The sequence below is a fragment of the Elephas maximus genome, chromosome 18, assembly GCF_024166365.1.
Source record: "Elephas maximus indicus isolate mEleMax1 chromosome 18, mEleMax1 primary haplotype, whole genome shotgun sequence".
Taxonomy (NCBI): Eukaryota; Metazoa; Chordata; class Mammalia; order Proboscidea; family Elephantidae; genus Elephas; species Elephas maximus.
In genome coordinates this window covers 32618658-32636037 of record NC_064836.1, presented here as the reverse complement: position 1 = coordinate 32636037, position 17380 = coordinate 32618658, and the positions used below count along the sequence as shown (strand labels likewise).

Below are 17380 nucleotides of genomic sequence, written 5' to 3'. Positions count from 1 at the left end.
ACTTCTGACTTAACGGTGACCCCGCGTGTGCAGAGTAGAACTGCTCCATAGGATTTTCAAGGCTCTGATCTTGGGGAAGCCGATTGCCAGGCCTTACTTCCAAAACACCTCAGAAATGAGTTTGAACCACTAACCTTTCAGTTAGCAGGCTGGTGTTTAATAGTCTGTGGCCCCCAGGAACACCTATGCTGCCTATACATAATAATAATTTTAGATATTCCCAAAATTAAGATGTGCCAATTAAAAAAGGGCAAACAAACAAATACAAATGTCTCACTTAATTTAAAAGATTTGCGGGGTGGCAAGCTAGGAGAAAAAAGGGGTCTCTTTTGTTTTGAAAAACATATATGTAAATTTCAGTTTTTTAATTATAGTAGTAGAAGACATTTTTATCTTGGCTGCTGTCTCTTATATTCTCTTAAGCATGCAGTAGTGTTACGAGAAATCCTGTACACAGAAATCCTAGAACATTTTGACTGTCTTATAGGAACTGTGTTGAATTACTGGTTCAGATACCTACACGTGGCAAGTTATGGACTAAACTCTTATTTGAACTGAGAATAACACATGTGGTTTTCCTAAGGATAGGCACTAGGATACAGAGGGTCTTGGAACCCTCCAGGATGCAAACCCTTTAATGGGGCAGAGATGATCTAATGGCAGCTTGGCGAGGGCGCTCGATTTCATTGCCTGTAACGATTATACCTGGTCATGTGCCAGTGTAACAGGTGAAAATTGATGAGGGGAGGGGTTAGTGAGTTCTAGGATCTGGACTGGAGGAGCCAGGGGTTCTGAGTTCCTTTAGCAACAGCTTTATCTCCTGGGGTTAGTCATATTGTAATACCTGTGTGCTGCTTTTCAGCTTATCTCTATAGAGAAGGAGACAATGGTTCCAGCGGTCTGAGCTTACGCTGTGAATGCGTTCAGGAGGAAGGAGGGAAAGATGTTATGTGACATGATTGTTGTTAGGCTTTTCCATGAATTTTAAGCCTAGGAAATTTCCATCAGGATATGACCAGTGTCCCACATGTAGGTAAATTTTAACCAAATCCACCTGGAATTTCCTTTCCTTTAGAAGATCTCTACTAAAAGGTCTCATAATATAATAAGCAGAAAAGGTTATCCTATGTATCAGTCTGACAACAAACTTCATAAAATTTTTATTACGGCCTTGGTGGATTGCTAAATATGGCACACAAAGAAACCTGTGTTCTTGGGGAATGTAAAGAGAAGAGAGAGCAAAGAGTAAGAAATTCATTAGTTTTCCATTTATTATTATACAATTGGGTGGGGTGTGACCTAATCAAACATATAGTTTACATGTATAGGCTTTTGCAAAGAAAGTTAGGCTGGAGAGTCTTTTTTTTTTTTAATTGTGCTAGGTAAAAGTATACAGTGTGAATTAGTCTCTCATTCAAAAATTTATGCACAAATTGTTTTGTGACCTTGGTGGCAATCCCACATTCTATCAGTACTTGAAGTGTCTTTTTAACAATGAATTCATATTTCTCAGATTTTATATAAAGGTTTTCTATAAATAATTGGAAAGGGTGCTCAAAAAACTCTCTAAAAAGCTATTAACTAGTGTTCCTAAAAGTAATGGTTTTAATAACGTGTTGTTAACTAGAAATTGGAGTCCGTGAGTGCTGCAAATGTTTATGGATTTGGCTATTAGCCAAAGGTTGTAGGTTTAAATTCACTCAGAGGTGCCTCAAAAAAAAAAAAAAAAAAAAGTCCTGATGATCTGCTTCCCAAAAATCAGCTATTGAAAATCCATGCAGCACAGTTCTACTCCGATACACACGGGGTCGCCATGAGTTGGAACCAAATCGAGGACAACTGGTTTAACTAGAAGTAGAATTATGAGGTCAGGGGAAACTGGGTCTTTAAAAAAATTTTTATAGAAGTAGAATTTTCACCATGTTCTCACCAGAAAGTTTAGCATTGCTGGTGTGTTGCTCTCAAGGAGAGAAGAGGAACGACATGGATCTGTGCTTTCTCCTGCCTCGCCTGTAGCAAGCATGGCTTTATCTGGGGTTTGGTCTTTCAGAAAGAAAACAAACAAAGGAAAAAAAACTCTGCTGCTATCCAGTCCATTCTGACTCTTAGCGACCCTCCAAGACAGAGTAGAACTGCCTCATGGGGTTTCCAAGGCTGTAAATCCTTACATAAGCAGACTGCCACATCTTTAGCCCTGGTGGTTCCAACTGCAGACCTTTGGTTAGCAGTCTGAGATCTTAACCACTGCCCCACTAGGGCTCCCATACTGGCAGAGTCAGCGAGAATCTGTCCAATGTTGGTTGTTAATGTTAGTCTCATACAAAAAAAAAACTCCCTTCTAAGGAAAATACTCCAAATCAAACCCATTGCCCTAGACTTGGCTCTGACTCCTAGCGACCCTATAAGACAGAGTAGAGCTGCCCCATAGCGTTTCCAAGAAGATTTGAACTGCCGACCTTTTGGTTAGCAGCCGAGCTCTTAACCACTGCCCCACCGGGGCTTCCCTAAAGAACATGGAGGGCGGAAAAGGACTGGTCTTGTGTTCTGCCGCAAAGCAGCGCACTGATTTCTCCTTGCTGTCGTCTGTGAAGCCGCTGCCGCCTTGTCACGAGTCCCCGGAATCCATGCAGGTGTTCAGGCAGCACTGCCAGCTCGCCGAAGAATACCATGAGGTCAAAAAGGAGATCGCCCTACTGGAGGAGAGGAAGTGAGTACTTTCCCCTGAGCGCTCTGTCCTCAGCTTGAGCACTGCCTGCTGCTGCTGGACTGGGGGTGATGGGGAGGGGGTGGGGGGGGATGGAGAAGGGGGGATGGGAAAGGGGCTGATGGGATGATGGGGAGGGGGTGATGGAAAGGGGAGATGGGGGAGGAGGAGGGGGGATGAGAAGGGGGGATGGGAAAGGGGCTGATGGGATGATGGGGAGGGGGTGAAGGGGGAGGGGGCATGAATACTTTCTGCTCAAAACTCCATTTTTAAAATAAGAATTTTCAGTTTAGGGAATTAAAAATGTTCAGACACCACTCAGAGCCACACTGTGTTTCCTGCGAATGTGCCTAGGGGTCCCAGAGTGCTTTGGCTTGGGTGAATTTTAATTAGTTAAGCGATGGAGCTCCCACCCCAGTGAAGAAGCCCACCGGAGGGCGCTTTGGAATCCTGTAATGTGTTAGTTGACTGGCTGCATTTTGAAGTTCGTGTAAGTTTTTTATCTTCAGAGCTTCTACTGCCATTACAGCTCTGCTGTAAGGAATTGTACAGCTCTAGTAATTCTCTTACGGCAGAATTTGCCTCCTTTTTAGTTGTACTCCGTTCTGCTGGTGTCTACCCCGATGACCCCACCTTTTTTTATACTTTCTAAGCATCAGATACCTTTCCTTCATAGAGCTGGTACGTACACATTTGTTACAGAGGTCATTTGATTAATCATTGTAGCTCCTACTAAGTGGCGCCGTGGTTAAGAGCTCGGCTGCTAACCAAAAGGTCAGGAGCTGGAATCCACCAGCCACTCCTTGGAAACCCTGTGGGGCAGTTCTACTCTGTCCGATAGGGTGGCTACCAGTCGGAATTGCCTCCATGGCAACAGGTTTGGTTTTGGTTTTGACTAAGTGGTGGTATGTAGTCCCTGGGTGGAGAGGGTTAACATGCTTAGCTGTTAACTGAAAGGCTGGAGGTTTGAGTCTACCCAGAGGCACCTCGTAGGAAAGACTTGGTGATCTACTTCTGAAAAATCATTGAAAACCCAATGGAGCACAGTTCTACTCTGACACACATGAGGTAGCCGTGAGTCCGAATTGACTTGACAGCAACAGGTTAGTAAGTGGTAAGTGCCAGAAAAAAAGAGATGGTCACATGTTGCTCACCATCCTATTTGTGGAGTGCAGCACAGTAGGTGGCCTGTAGATGCTGAATAAATTTTTGTTCAGTGAGTGATCCATAATCCAGACATCCTGTGATTCTTTAACTTTTTAACACAGCAAAACTGCCCACAGGGTTTCCAAGGAGTGTCTGGTAGATTTGAACTGCTGACCTTTTCGTCAGCAGCCAAAAGCTTCACCACTGCACCACCAGGTCTCTAAGATAAGAAAAGGTAGGGTCAATGGCTAGAGGTGAGCAGGCTGGCCTGCTAGTGGAAATACTTTACTCAAGCTGTTGGAACCACCAAGGGGGCCAGACGCCCTACTTAACGTAGATGTTACTCATACGCCTATGTATGTTTTTGCAGAACCCACCCTATTTTCTCTCCAAATCTGTCTACACTTTAGACTTTTCTGGAACCTTTGATATTATCTCTGTTTCTTTTCTCCACAAATAGTTGGCTGGATATGGGGCAAAGGCCACATCCTTTTGTTTTTCCTTGAAATCTCTCAAGTTCCCTTTTCTCCCTTCCCACTTCTACCATTTGCGTTTTGTCCCTTATTACCTCAAGTTTGGTTGATGCAATATTCTAACTAACCTCCCTTTGATATAAGGGTTTCTTGTTGATATGAAATGACACCCAGTTCTCCACGGCCTCCACCAAACTGAGTCCAGTACAGCTAGATGGTGCCTGGCTACCACCACTGACTGTTCTGACAGGGATCATAATAGAGGGTCCCGGACAGAGCTGGAGGAAAATGTAGAACAAAATTCTAACTCAAAAAGAAAGACCAGACTTGAGAAACCCTGAGAGTATGGACCCAGACACCCTTTCAGTTCAGTAATGAAGTCACTCCTGAGTTTCACCCTTCAGCCAAGATTAGACAGGCCCATAAAACAGAATGAAACAAAAGGAGCACACCAGCCCAGGGGCAAGGACTAGAAGGCAGGAGGGAACAGGAAAGCTGGTAATAGGGAGCCCAAGGCTGAGAAAGGAGAGTGTTGACATGTTGTGGGTTGTTAACCAATGTCATAAAACAATATGTGTACTAACTGTTTAATGAGAAACTAGTTCTGTAAACCTGCATCTCAAGTACAATTAAAAAAAAAAAATGACACCCAGTTCTTGGTCTAGATTTCAAGACCCATCCCAGTATACGGAGCTCTGGTGGTGCAGTGGTCAAGTGCTTGGCTGCTAACCGAAAGTTTGAACCCACCAGCTACTCCATGGAAGGAAAGATGTGGCAGTCTGCTTCTGTAAAGATGACAGCCTAGGAAACTTTATGGGGCAGTTCTACTCTATCCTTTGGGGTCACTAGAAGTCAGAATCAACTCGACCGCAATAGGTTATACCAGGATGGCCTTGTTTGTCTGTAGAACTTGCTTGTCTCATCCTTTGCCTTCAGCTATACTGATCTATAGTTTCCCAGGGCACGGAGAAGACACTCCAGCCTCAGTCCTTATACCAAGCTCTAGGCCTAGGACACACAATTCTTCCTCTGTACGTGTCCAAATGCTACCCTTCCTTAAGGAGGCTTAGCTCAATTCCCCGTCTCAACCATCCCACAGTGATCAACTTTTCTCCTGATCAAAGAAATATCCACTGGCATCTTTTTAAGTTCACGTCCTATCTTTCTGACTGCATATACTTCTCACAGACATGGATACCCTTTAACATTGCTTTGTATCTGAAACACCTGTCTTTGAACTGTTCATACGGTAGATGATCAATGTGGTGAGGGTTATTTAGAGTGGCTGGTTATACCAAAAAAAGAAAAAAAAAAGCAGCTAGACCCGTTGCCACTGAGTCAATTCTGACTCATAGTGCTCCTATAGGACAGAGTAGAATGCCCCATAAGGTTTGCAAGGAGCAGGTGGTGAATTTGACCTGCCAACCTTTTGGTTAGCAGCCAAAGCTCTTAACCACAACACTACCAGGGTAATATACTGTGTACACATTATTTTAGTTGTAGTTTGTATGGTCTATTTTTAAAAGACAGAGTCCATATCAGCAATAAAGTGCTACCGAGATATACTTTTAAATTAAGAAGTGTGGTTACATCTTATATTAAGAAGTAAATGAGGTTGGCCCTCCAAAAGTTTATAGTGCTCATTGTCTTCAGCACCTCACTGGAACAGAAATTCATTTTGCAACAGTTTTTTCTTGTTTGTTTTTAACCAAGACAAATTGGGCCAAATGGATTTGATCCAAGAAATTAACTCTTTTTTTTTTTTTTTTGGTGATTCTAGTGAGACTGTCTTTCTCAACATTTCATAATGTGTGACTGATAATGTTGCCTCTGGTGATTGGTTAGTATAAGCTAGACACAAAGAGAGATGCTAACTAAAGTATTTTAAAAAGAGGGTTTTCCTCTATGGGAATCATTTAGGCACAGGTTAAAGTCTGGACTAAGCTGAAGTTCTCTCTCGTCTCCAGAGGGGGTCTCTCTGGATCATGTTTGGGAGACCTGGAGGCTGTGCACCAAGAAGAGTTGATGCAGTTATTTTAAATCATGTCTGTTGAATGGATAAAGGCAGTAAAACATTTTCTAGGACTCTAAACTGCATGGGATGAATCTAAAGAACCATTGCTTGTTAGCTAATGATGTAGGAGCTGCCCTTTCCTACTTTTATTGAAACTTTTTTCTTTCTGCTGTTTAAAAAAAAAAAAAGACAACTTTATAGAAAGCTTTGAAAAATGACCAAGAATTCTGATACCTTTACAGAACTCCTACTGTCATTTTGGCAGATTTCTTTCTAGGCCTTTTGTATATGAATTGGTGTTTTTATATGATTGCATACACAGTAACATGGAATGTGTAGCACACCTTTTTCACAAACTATTTTGCCATAGAAGTTTTTACATAGCTCACATAGCTTTTTGTGTATATATTGTAAAATCATGGAAGTGGGATATAGATGTTTTATGGCTTTTGAAATCACCAAATTGTTTGACAAAGTTTTTTTTTTTTTTTTGGTTAAGAATATTTGTCTTTTAAAAAATTATTATTTTTATTGTGGTTTAGGTGAAGGTTTACAGAGCAAATTAGTTTCTCATTAAACAATTAACACATATTGTTTTGTGACATCGGTTGTCAACCCCACGACATGTCAACGCTCTCCCTTACCGACCTTGGGTTCCTCATTTCCTTTCATCCAGCTTTCCTGTCCCCTCCTGCCTTCCCATCTTTGCCCTCCTGGGCTGGTGTGCCCATTTGGTCTTGTATATATGGTTGAGCTACATGTATTGTTGTTGGTTTTATGGGCCTGACAAAGTTTTTTTTAAAGTATATGGTTAAACTACAGTTTGATCGGCCATAAAATTTGCTTTGCTCCACAGAGAGTATTTTACCTTGTTCGAAGGAGAAACCCTGTGCCCTGTTCTGTTCCAGAATGCTGTGCTAGGGGCGGAGGTGCTTAGAAGAGTGACTTAGAATGTCAGACAAAGAGACAGACTCTGAGAAAAGTCAGGCTGAAAAACGTTATGATGATTTTTTTTTTTAAAACAATTCAGTGGTTTCCAGTGTATTCACACAATTATGTAACCATCGCCGCTATCAATTTCAGCAAACGTTTTCCTCACCCTAGAAAAAGACCGTGTGCCCTTTAGTTGTCACTCTCCTCTTTCCCCCAATCCTAAACAACCACTAATCTGCTTTGTCTCCATAGATTCGCCTGTTCAGGACATTACATAACAATAGAATCATTTAATAATGTGGTCTTCTGGGACTGGATCCTTTCACTTAGCATAGTGTTTTCCGTGTCCAGCCATATTGGAGCCTGAATCAGTATGGTACTTCATTCCTTTTTATTGCTGAATTTCCATGGTGCGAATATACCACGGTTTGTTTTCCATTCATCAGTTGATGGACTTTTAGGCTGCTTCCTCTTTTTGACTCTTATGAATAACGCCGAAATAAACATTCATGTAGACGTATTTGTGTGAGCAGAGGCTTTCAGTTCTCTTAGACATGTACCTGGAGTGAAGATGCTGGGTCTTATGATAAGTCATTTGAAGAACTGCCGGCCTGTTTTCCAAAGCAGCTGCACCATTTTATATTCCCACCAGTGGTGTATGAGGGTTCTGATTTCTCTACATTCTCACCAACACTTGTTATTTGGCATTTTTCAGCCATTGAAAACCCTGAGGAGAATAGTTTTACTCCTGACACACATGGGGTCGTTCTGAGTAGGAATCAATTCAAAGCAACTGTTTTATTTTTTAAGTGGATGGGCATCACATTGAGGTCTTCATTTGCATTTCCCTGATGGCTAATGATGTTGAGCATCTTTTCAAGTGCTTACAGTCATTTGTGAGGAGCCCTGGTGGTGCAGTGGTTAAGCAGTGGGCTGCTAACGGAAAGACGGGCTGTTCAAACCCACCAGCAGCTCCTCAGGAGAAAGATGTAGCAGTCTACTCCTGTGAAGATTACAGCTTTGGAAACCCTATGGGCAGTTCTCCTCTGTCCTATAGGGTCACTATGAGTCAGAATTGACTCGATGGCAATGTGTGTGACCATTTGTATATCTTCTTTGGAGAAATGACTATTCAAATCTATTACCTATTTTAAATTGGATGATTTGTCTTTTTATTACTGAGTTGAAAAAATGCTGTATGCTTTTGGTGGGCTTCAGACAAAGCATTAAAGAGGGTTTTTATATGGAGATAACATCACCATGCAGACCTATCTTCTCTTGTCTTTCTGAAACAGATAATATGGTGAAGGGGCGAGCAACATCTCATCTAGGGGAACAGCAGGGTGGGGAAAGAGGAGCACACACAATTTATAAAATTAGTCTAAAATTAGCCCTGCTTTGATTTGTTTTTAATCATGACATTTGATTTTTTCTAAAATTTCTAATAATAGAAAATTTCTATATTTAGCCAGAAACATTTGTTTTTTTAGGAGAGTCCCCAAGGGCAGAAGTTCTTAAACTATGTGCTTAGAAGCCCCTCAAAGGATAGTGGGGAAGGAGGGCAGAGGACTGTGCCAGAATCAACTAGAGAAGGTCCAATTATATGTTTTATTTGCTTCACTTCATTGTAAGATTTTCTTTGAAAAAGGATTCCATGGCTAGAAAACATTGAAAACCAAACGTCATTTTCATGTTCCAAGGATATTTTTCTTAAATATTTACTCAGCCTTCCAGAAGTCAGGTCTCCACCGTCATAAAGAAATAGTCAACAGAGATCTTTGTCCCCAAGTGTTCGCAGGTTATATGTGGTAATGTGGGGACAAGTTCTATCCTTTCTTTCTCAAGATGTCTGATAGGCGTTCCATGTAAGATAATGGGATTTGGGTTCATTTTCACATTTGAGTCCATCATCAATGGTTACTGTGTCAATCCATCTCACTAAGGGTCTACCCCACCCTCGTTAGCCCTCTCGTTTACCAGACACAATGCCTTTTCTCTGCCAATTAATTCCTCCTGATGACGTGGCCAAAGCAATCAGTGATCTGTAAGGTTTTCATTGGCTGATTTTCAGAAGTAGATTGATCATCAGGCCTTTCTTTCTAGTCTGATTAGTCTGGAAGCTCCGCTGAAACCTGTCCACCACGTGTAACCCTGCTGGTATCTGAAATATAGCATAGCTCACAGCATCACGGCAACACACAAAACCTCCAATAAATACTTGCTGAATGAATAATTGAAGAATAAGCTACCTCAGAAACAAATAGGATTTATGGGGTCAGCCAAAAAACACGAACAAAATCTGTTTGGCTGTAGAAATATGGCCATCATAAATAATTCTGCTTTAAAAAACCTATATTTTACATTTCACCAGTTTGAGCTGTTTTTTTCCCTCAGTTATCTCATTTGAGCCTCCCAACAAGCCCATGTGACAGCAAAGATCTTTACTTATCGCACTTTAAAGATGAGAAGAAAAGGATCTAAAGTGCTCATTTAACTGAAAAAGTCACACAACTGATAGGAACAGCGAGAAACAAGACCTTAGCTTCTGATTAAATGCTTAGTGCTCTTTGCCCCAAGCCTAGTTTAAAGAGTAAATGGAATAATCGAATGTTGATTAATAAAATTCCTCATATAACTGTTTTAAAGAAATTGCTTAATAAAACCTTTATAAGTATACGAAAGACATGCTTTGAAATCCTCCGCCCATCTGAATCATCTCTTCCTGTTCTACTTTTTTCTTTTAAATTGACTGCGTCATACGAATAATTCAGGTGGAATAGAGTTTTGCTTTCAAATCCCGGTCTGAGAGTTGGCGGTACTGGAAATGGCTAATTTCCTAGTTCCTTATCTGAACTTGCTTAAAACTCCCAAAGTCATCTGTTAATTAGTTTTGACTGGTAGGGCTAATGAATCATAAAATCACAGATTTTACAACTAAATGGAATCATCGGGAATCTCTAGTCCAGTGTTCTCACATCAGAGAAAGTCAATAATAATTTCTCCCTTGCTGGAATCAAAATGACTCAAGTGATAGTTTAATAAATTAGTTTCATGCATTTGATAAGTAATTATACACATATTCAACGAAAACTGTCAAAATATCCGTTGTTCCCTGTCCAGGACCTATTTATATAGACATATTTATGTTCAACCATTAGCAATGTATAATTAAACTCTGGTACATCAAGCTACAATTTTACAACAGATGACCTGAGGAATGAATTAATATTTGTAAGTGGCTAGAATGTGGTAGATGGAGCAAGTGTCATTAATTAGCCCATTTTAAAGATGAGAAAACAGAAACTTAACATGCTCATTTAACTGAAAAAGAGACACACAGCTGATAAGAAACAGCCGGAAACAAAATCTTTGATTTCTTATCACTTATATCCAGGGCTGTGAACTGGTTTGTTATTTACAGTGACCGTGAGGATGATTCAGGACTGGGGAACATTTCTTTTATAAGGTCGTCAAGAGTCTGAGTCCACTTTACTGGAGCTATCTGTCTGTCTCTCTTATGTTCTGAACACCATAGAGGATCCAAAGATCAATAAGAGCCCAAAAGGGCTTTTTTTGTTACATCAGCTTTTCTGGTTTTCTTCTACCTGTCCTTGACTGGGCACTTTTTTTTTTCCCCTATTGCTTGACTTCATTCAGTGGTCACCAAAAGGGGTACGCAAGGCAATTTATTGTGTGCAGAACAAAATACTACAACTTTTATTCCAATTTTCTTTGTATCCTTTTTCTGGTATGACTTATTTTTTTTTGGATACAATTTTAAACTTACAGGACAGTTGAAAAAATAATATGAAGAATTCCCATATATCCTTTTCCTGGATTCACCAATTCTTAAGTTTCCCCAGTTGCTTTATTCTCCTTTCCCTGACCCCACTTGCATGCTTGCATGTGGCTCTCTCTCTCTGTATGTGCATTCGTATATACACATCTATACATATACAGGCAGTCCCTGGGTTACGAACATCAGACTTACAGACAACTCATACTTACCTTTCAATGTTATATAAATTTGCCCTCAGTTTGAAATGATAGAACCAACCCTTACTTGCAATAAAGTCTTCATCGCCATCATCTTCACTTGCCGCACGTGTAGCTTTTAAGTCACTAAGAAGGCTTCCAGCTGTTTCTTGCAGTAAAGTAAGACTAAATAAGAACCTTATGCACCTGTTCCAATTTACCTGTAAATTTGACTTAAAGACTTAAAGTCACAATTAGGAATGGATCTCCTTCGTAACCCAGGGACTGCCTGTATACACACTATCATGCCCCACTGCACTTAAAAACGGCAGTGAGTATATTCTAAGAATGAGGACATCCTCTCACTTAACCCTGGTAACAATGGTTAAAATCTGGAAATTTAGCATGGATATAGTCATTGGTGGCTGCCATCTAGTGGGCTCCAACTCATGGCGACCTTATGCATAATAGAACAAAATGTTGCCCGGTTCTGCACCATCTTCATGATTGTTGGTATGTTTGAGCCATTGTTGCAGTGATAATGGATACAGTACTCTATCTAATTTACAGTCCATATTCAAATTGCTTCAATTTCCCAGTAATGTCCTTCATAGCTCTTTTTTTTCCCCCCAGTGTAGGATGACACATTGCATGTGATTGTCATTTCTCTTTGGTCTCTTTAAATCTAGAACAGTCCTATGAATCTCGAACAATCCTTTAAATCCGGAAGAGCTCTTAACCTTTGTTAAGAGTAGAGGCTATGATTTCCCTCAGCTCGAGATTGTCTGGTGTTCCTCAGGAGTAGATCCCAGTTATGCATTTGTGGCAGGAATGCCACAGAAATAACGCTGTGTTCTTCTCACTGCCTGTGATACCTATTTATCCCATGACTGTGATGTCAGGTTTGATCACTTGTTTGAGGTGATTTACCAGGCTTCTCCACACTTTTCCCTTTGCACTTAATAAGTAATTTGTGGGGAGATACTTTGAGACTATGAAAATATCTTGTTCCTCATTGAACACTATGAGTTGGAATCCACTTGACGGCAGCAGGTTTGGTTTTTGGTTCATTGAACACTCACCCTGTAATTTTGGCATTCCATCTCACCCTTTTAAGTTATCTAAATTTGGATATGTTTTATAATATGCAAAATATATTAGTATGGTAGCATATGTATGTAGTTTATAAAAGCACACGTACATAGGAATATCTCAACTTCTGTAGTGCTGCTATGTGGGTTCGAACTGCCAGCCTTTTGGTTAGTGGTCAAATGCAAACTGCTTCTGCTAACCAAGGACCTTTTGTTAATTAGGGCTTCAATGTGTATGTAAGGACTAGGAAAAACAAAACAAAACAAACCTATTGTCAAGTTGTTTCTGGCTCATAACAACCCTATAGGACAGAGTAGAACTGCCCCATAGGGTTTCCAAGGAGTGGCTGGTGGATTCAACCTGCGGACCTTTTGGTTAGCAGCTGTAGCACATAGCAGTTAACCACTGCGCCACCAGGGAAACACATGGAGAATAGCATCTCTAAGGAAGGGGTTGGAACTCTTTAGTTCAAAGACGCCTAGTAAAGATTTGTTAAGCTCAGAAGTAGGAAAATGAAGATAACAACTGAATTTCAGAGGATGAAGATTAGGTAAGGGGCACACACTATAGTTCTCTTACCTACAAGACAATAGGCAGCATCTTATAAAAATTATGAAAAGATTCTGCTTTTTTCTTAAATTGTCATTTTTATAATGTGTTATACTCTTAAAAAGATCACTTTTGTGTTTTTTTTTTTTGACTCTTGAAGGAACTTTGGGCTTTCTGCGTGTGTGTAGTGTTTTGGGTGTGTCTGGTAAGTTCGGCTGCTAACCAAAAGGTCTGCAGTTCGAATCCACCAGCCACTCCTTAGAAACCCTATGTGGCAGTCCTACTCTGTCCTATAGGGTCCACTTTGAGTCAGAATCAATTAGACAGCAACGGTTTTGGTTTTGTTTTTTTGTAGAGATGCTAGACTTAAAATAAAGGAATCTAAAACTTGTGAGGAGTCTTTGGGTGGTATAACTGGTTAAGACATTTTGCTGCTAACCAAAAGGTTGGCGGTTTGAACCTGCCCCGAGGTGCTTCAGAAGAAAGGCCTGGCAATCTACTTCTGAAGAAAAACCAACCACTGAAAACCCTAGAGCACAGTTCTAGTCTGACACATAAGGGTTTGCCGTGAGTTACAATCGACTTGACAGCAACTAGTGCAAACTTGTGAAGCTGGAAAAATAAGTTATTGGCAGCAAGCAGAGGTGGTAAAAATGAGAATGTTTTATTTCCATTGTGCTCTGACTATGTAATTTAATATTTTGCGTTAAATTTGGTACTTCTTCCTCCCATGCCCCCCTGAATCTTCAGAAAGGAGCTCATTGCCAAGCTGGATCAGGCGGAAAAGGAGAAGGTGGATGCTGCCCAGCTAGCTCAGGAGTACGAGGCGCTGATGGAGGAGAACCGGACACTGAAGCTGGCTCAGTCTCAGTGTGTAGAACAACTGGAAAAACTCAGAATACAGTACCAGAAGAGGCAGGGCTCATCCTAACGTGAAGTTATGCAGCATGAGCTTCGAGGCTGGTGCCCGCTGTGCGCTGGCCGAAAGATTTTTATTTCCAAGGGATAAGAGTAAAATCTATTATAGCTTCTCTTTATTACCCACATGGCAAATGCCTATAATGAGTTTAATGCTTACCAGCTTCTAGCCTGAGAGAAAGGATCTTTTATTTAAAGATAATTAAATGGAATCTATTCCCATTATATGTTTTCAGAGATCAGAATTCTTTTCCAAGGATATTTTTTTTTTTCTTATTTAGGAAGATAGGATCAAACTGTTCATCAGGGTTGAAGATGATAAAAGTAGAGTATTAACTGGTCCCACTAAGAACCATGGGCAGAGCAGAGTTAAGCCATGAAACTAGCTAGCGAAATGCTCACTGCAGCCCACCATCTGTGTATTTTAAAACTTCATGCCTTTGATATTTCAAATGTGCTCAAATCTAAACTGTCAGAAACTTCTCCGTGTATATTTATGTTCCCCAGAGTCAAATTTAATCCCTCCGTGATTGATTGTACTCAGGATAAATGGTCGCATATCCAAAAAGCTTTCTCATGCAAAAATGAGCAAGAAAGCAGGTCTCAGTGCCAAAAGCACATTTGCCAGTGCTAACTTGCTGTTGCAATAAAAAACATTTTGGGCTGCATTTTCTTCACACCACGTTTCCTCACATTCAACATCTCTGCCTTCGCTTGCTGGCGTGTGTTCTAGGGGCACAAGGGTAATGGAAAAGTATCGTTTGGGCATGACCTTGGTGAGCTTCCGTGAAAACGTAGTGAAATTATAGCTATCACTTTGCTTTGGATTTAAGGAGACGTTTTGGATCAGTAGTAAGTCATAGGAATATGTGAGCAAAATGAAGATTAAAATGATTTTTCCCCCTTGTTCTATCACCGTATTTTCCCAAATTGATCTCTTTGTTTTGTCCGTTTCTATTCATGTAACTTTTTTCATTAAACATGGATCAAAACTGTCAGTTTGTATTTTGCCTCTTTCTTTACCCCCTTATGCTAAAAGTTGGGATTGCCTAACCCTAGTCAAAAATTGTTCTCAGGCATCCTTATATGTCCTAAGAAAGGAGCGAAGCCCCCTTTTTTGGAAAGGTCTGTGGTTTCTCACACAAACAACTCGGAGCTCTCGTACTAAATGTGATGCCTTTGTGTCTTGAGAGATTTATCTAGACACCATAAAACACCAAACTTGATTAAAATAATAAAATGACCTGGGATAGACCAATGTTTCTCATCTGGAGTGATTTTGTCCCCCTGCCCCCAGGGACATTTGGCAATGTGACAGTTTTGTTTGTCACAAGTGGGGGCTGGGTGAGGTGCCACTGGTATGGAGTGGATAAAGGCCAGGGATGCTGCCAAACGTCCTGTAATGCACAAAACAACCCCCACAACAAAGAATTATCAGACCCCAAATAGTGCTGAGATTGAGACAGGCTGGGCTAGACACATCACTGGGCAGTTTGGACCAAAGCCGAGGGAAGCACCTTGCAGGGCCACCCATTTCTTGTGGTGTGGCGCAGCCTGCAAGGCCCTGAAGCGTCCTGGCCCTTGTTTTGCTCATTCGTGACATGAAGCTTTTCAGTAGCTCTTAAAACATTATCTCCAGTTTTAATGTATCTAAGCCTGTTAGCCCTAAGTCTGCTTAAACATTCGACCAAAGCTGCAGTGTCTTTTGTCCTGGCAGAACTTTGTTTTTGAGTAACCTCAAGACTTATAAAAATGAAAACAAAGGAGGGATTATTCACTAAATTTACACAAATCCAGGGTTGATGGAATGAGAGGAAGAAGGGTAAGTTACCAACCTTTCAGTAGAGGGACGAGCTTTTGGTCTCTGGCCATACATCTAGATGCCCATATGTGCTGTTACATACACCTACAGTCATGGCCCTTATAGAAAATGGGGATCAGAGAAACATAGTTCCAAAATATCTTTGCTCTACCAGAATGAAAACAACATGGTTAAAATGTTTGAACACCACTGGTTTATATTAAAGGGTCATTGAGTGAATAGTTTTCATACTTGTGCTAGTCTCAGCCTGAAACTTGGCGGTGTGTTTCCAGAAAACATATATTTGTGACTCAAAAGCAAAGACATCCCTAAATGTGTGATTTTCCAGCAGGTTTTTAGTCAGTTAAAAACATGAAAATGTCATCTACTTTCATAGCATGGTCAGAGAAATCTAAAGGCAGAGTACCTTATGTTATCATTTTTTCATTTATTTGACAAGTTTCCACCAGTCTTATTTATCACTGCATGTATCTATGTGGGGAGCCCTGGTGGTGCAGTGGTTAAAAGCTTGTTGCAAACCAAAAGGTCGGCAGTTTGAATCTACCAGCTGCTCATTGGGAACCTTCTGGGGCAGTTCTACCCTGTCTTATGGGGTTGCTATGAGTCAGAATCAACTCGACGGCAAATGGTATATAGATAATAAAACAAAAAAAACTAGTTGCCATCGAGTCAATTCCAACTCATAGTGACCCTGCAGGACAGAGTAGACCTTCCCTATAGGGTTTCCAAGGAGCGGCTGGTGGATTTGAACTGCTGACCTTTTGGTTAGCAGCCGAGCTCTTAACCACTGTGCCACTAGGGCTCCTATAATCTATATAACACATATCATTTAAGAATTTTCTATCTTTAAACATACTTATAATATTCTTGGTATTCACAATAACAATTATACTATGGAGCATTCAAAATGAGCACAGAATTTCTATAAAAGGGTGAAGGGCTTGCTTTCAAGCTAGAACTAAAGGAAAATGCAACTCACACTATCTTCTGCAATTGCTCTACTAAAGAATTTGCTATTTTGTGGTCATTCAATTTGTGTAGACTTGAATGTGGTCACAGATGGCTAGAAGTCAAATCTCTCACCATTGGTCTTGGCGGAGGGTGTTCTATCTCATCCTGGTACCTGAACTTGGATGTATTATTAACTCAATGCAAATAAAGAACTAAAAGGGATCAGCAACTCAAGTTCAACAAAAAATGTATACACCCACCATACCAAAACCAAAAAACCAAACCTGTTGCCACTGAGTTGATTCTGACTCATAGCCACGCTACAGGACAGAGTAGAACAGCCCCATAAGGTTTCAAAGGAGTGCCTGGTGGACTTCGACTGCCAACCTTTTGGCTAGCAGCTGCAGCACTTAACCACTGTGCCACCAGGGCTCCACCACACTTAATATAAAACCAAAAAACCCATTGTGGTTGAGTCGATTCCGACTCATAGTGACCCTATAGGTCAGGGTAGAATTGCCCCATAGAGTTTCCAAGGAGCACCTGGTGGATTTGAACTGACAACCTTTTGGTTAGCAGCTAAGCTTTTAACCACTGTGCCACAAGGGCTCCACCACACTTACCATAAAACCACCATATGGAAAAAGACATAATCCACCCTCAGTGTGCTTTCTAATTTAGTAACAGGAATAGCACAAGGATGCTAGTTCCTGGAAGACAAGAATAAATATAAGCACAACAAGATAAATACAGTGTACAGTAGGGTTTCAAAAGGAGGAGGGAATAACTGAGCAGAGTCACAG

General features: G+C 40.8%; 1 protein-coding gene across 2 annotated transcripts in view; it reads left to right on the top strand.

Moving 5' to 3' along the window:
- The window catches only part of MAP3K7CL (MAP3K7 C-terminal like), a 46128-nt gene extending 31472 nt beyond the window's left edge, over positions 1 to 14656 (top strand). For both annotated transcript variants that reach the window (XM_049858297.1, XM_049858296.1), the window contains exons 4-5: positions 2592 to 2707; positions 13637 to 14656. In XM_049858297.1, coding sequence (XP_049714254.1) covers positions 2592 to 2707; positions 13637 to 13817 — 297 coding nt within the window. In that variant the 3' untranslated portion in view covers positions 13818 to 14656. The remainder of the gene's footprint in view (positions 1 to 2591; positions 2708 to 13636) is intronic.
- The last annotated feature ends 2724 nt before the right edge of the window (positions 14657 to 17380 follow it).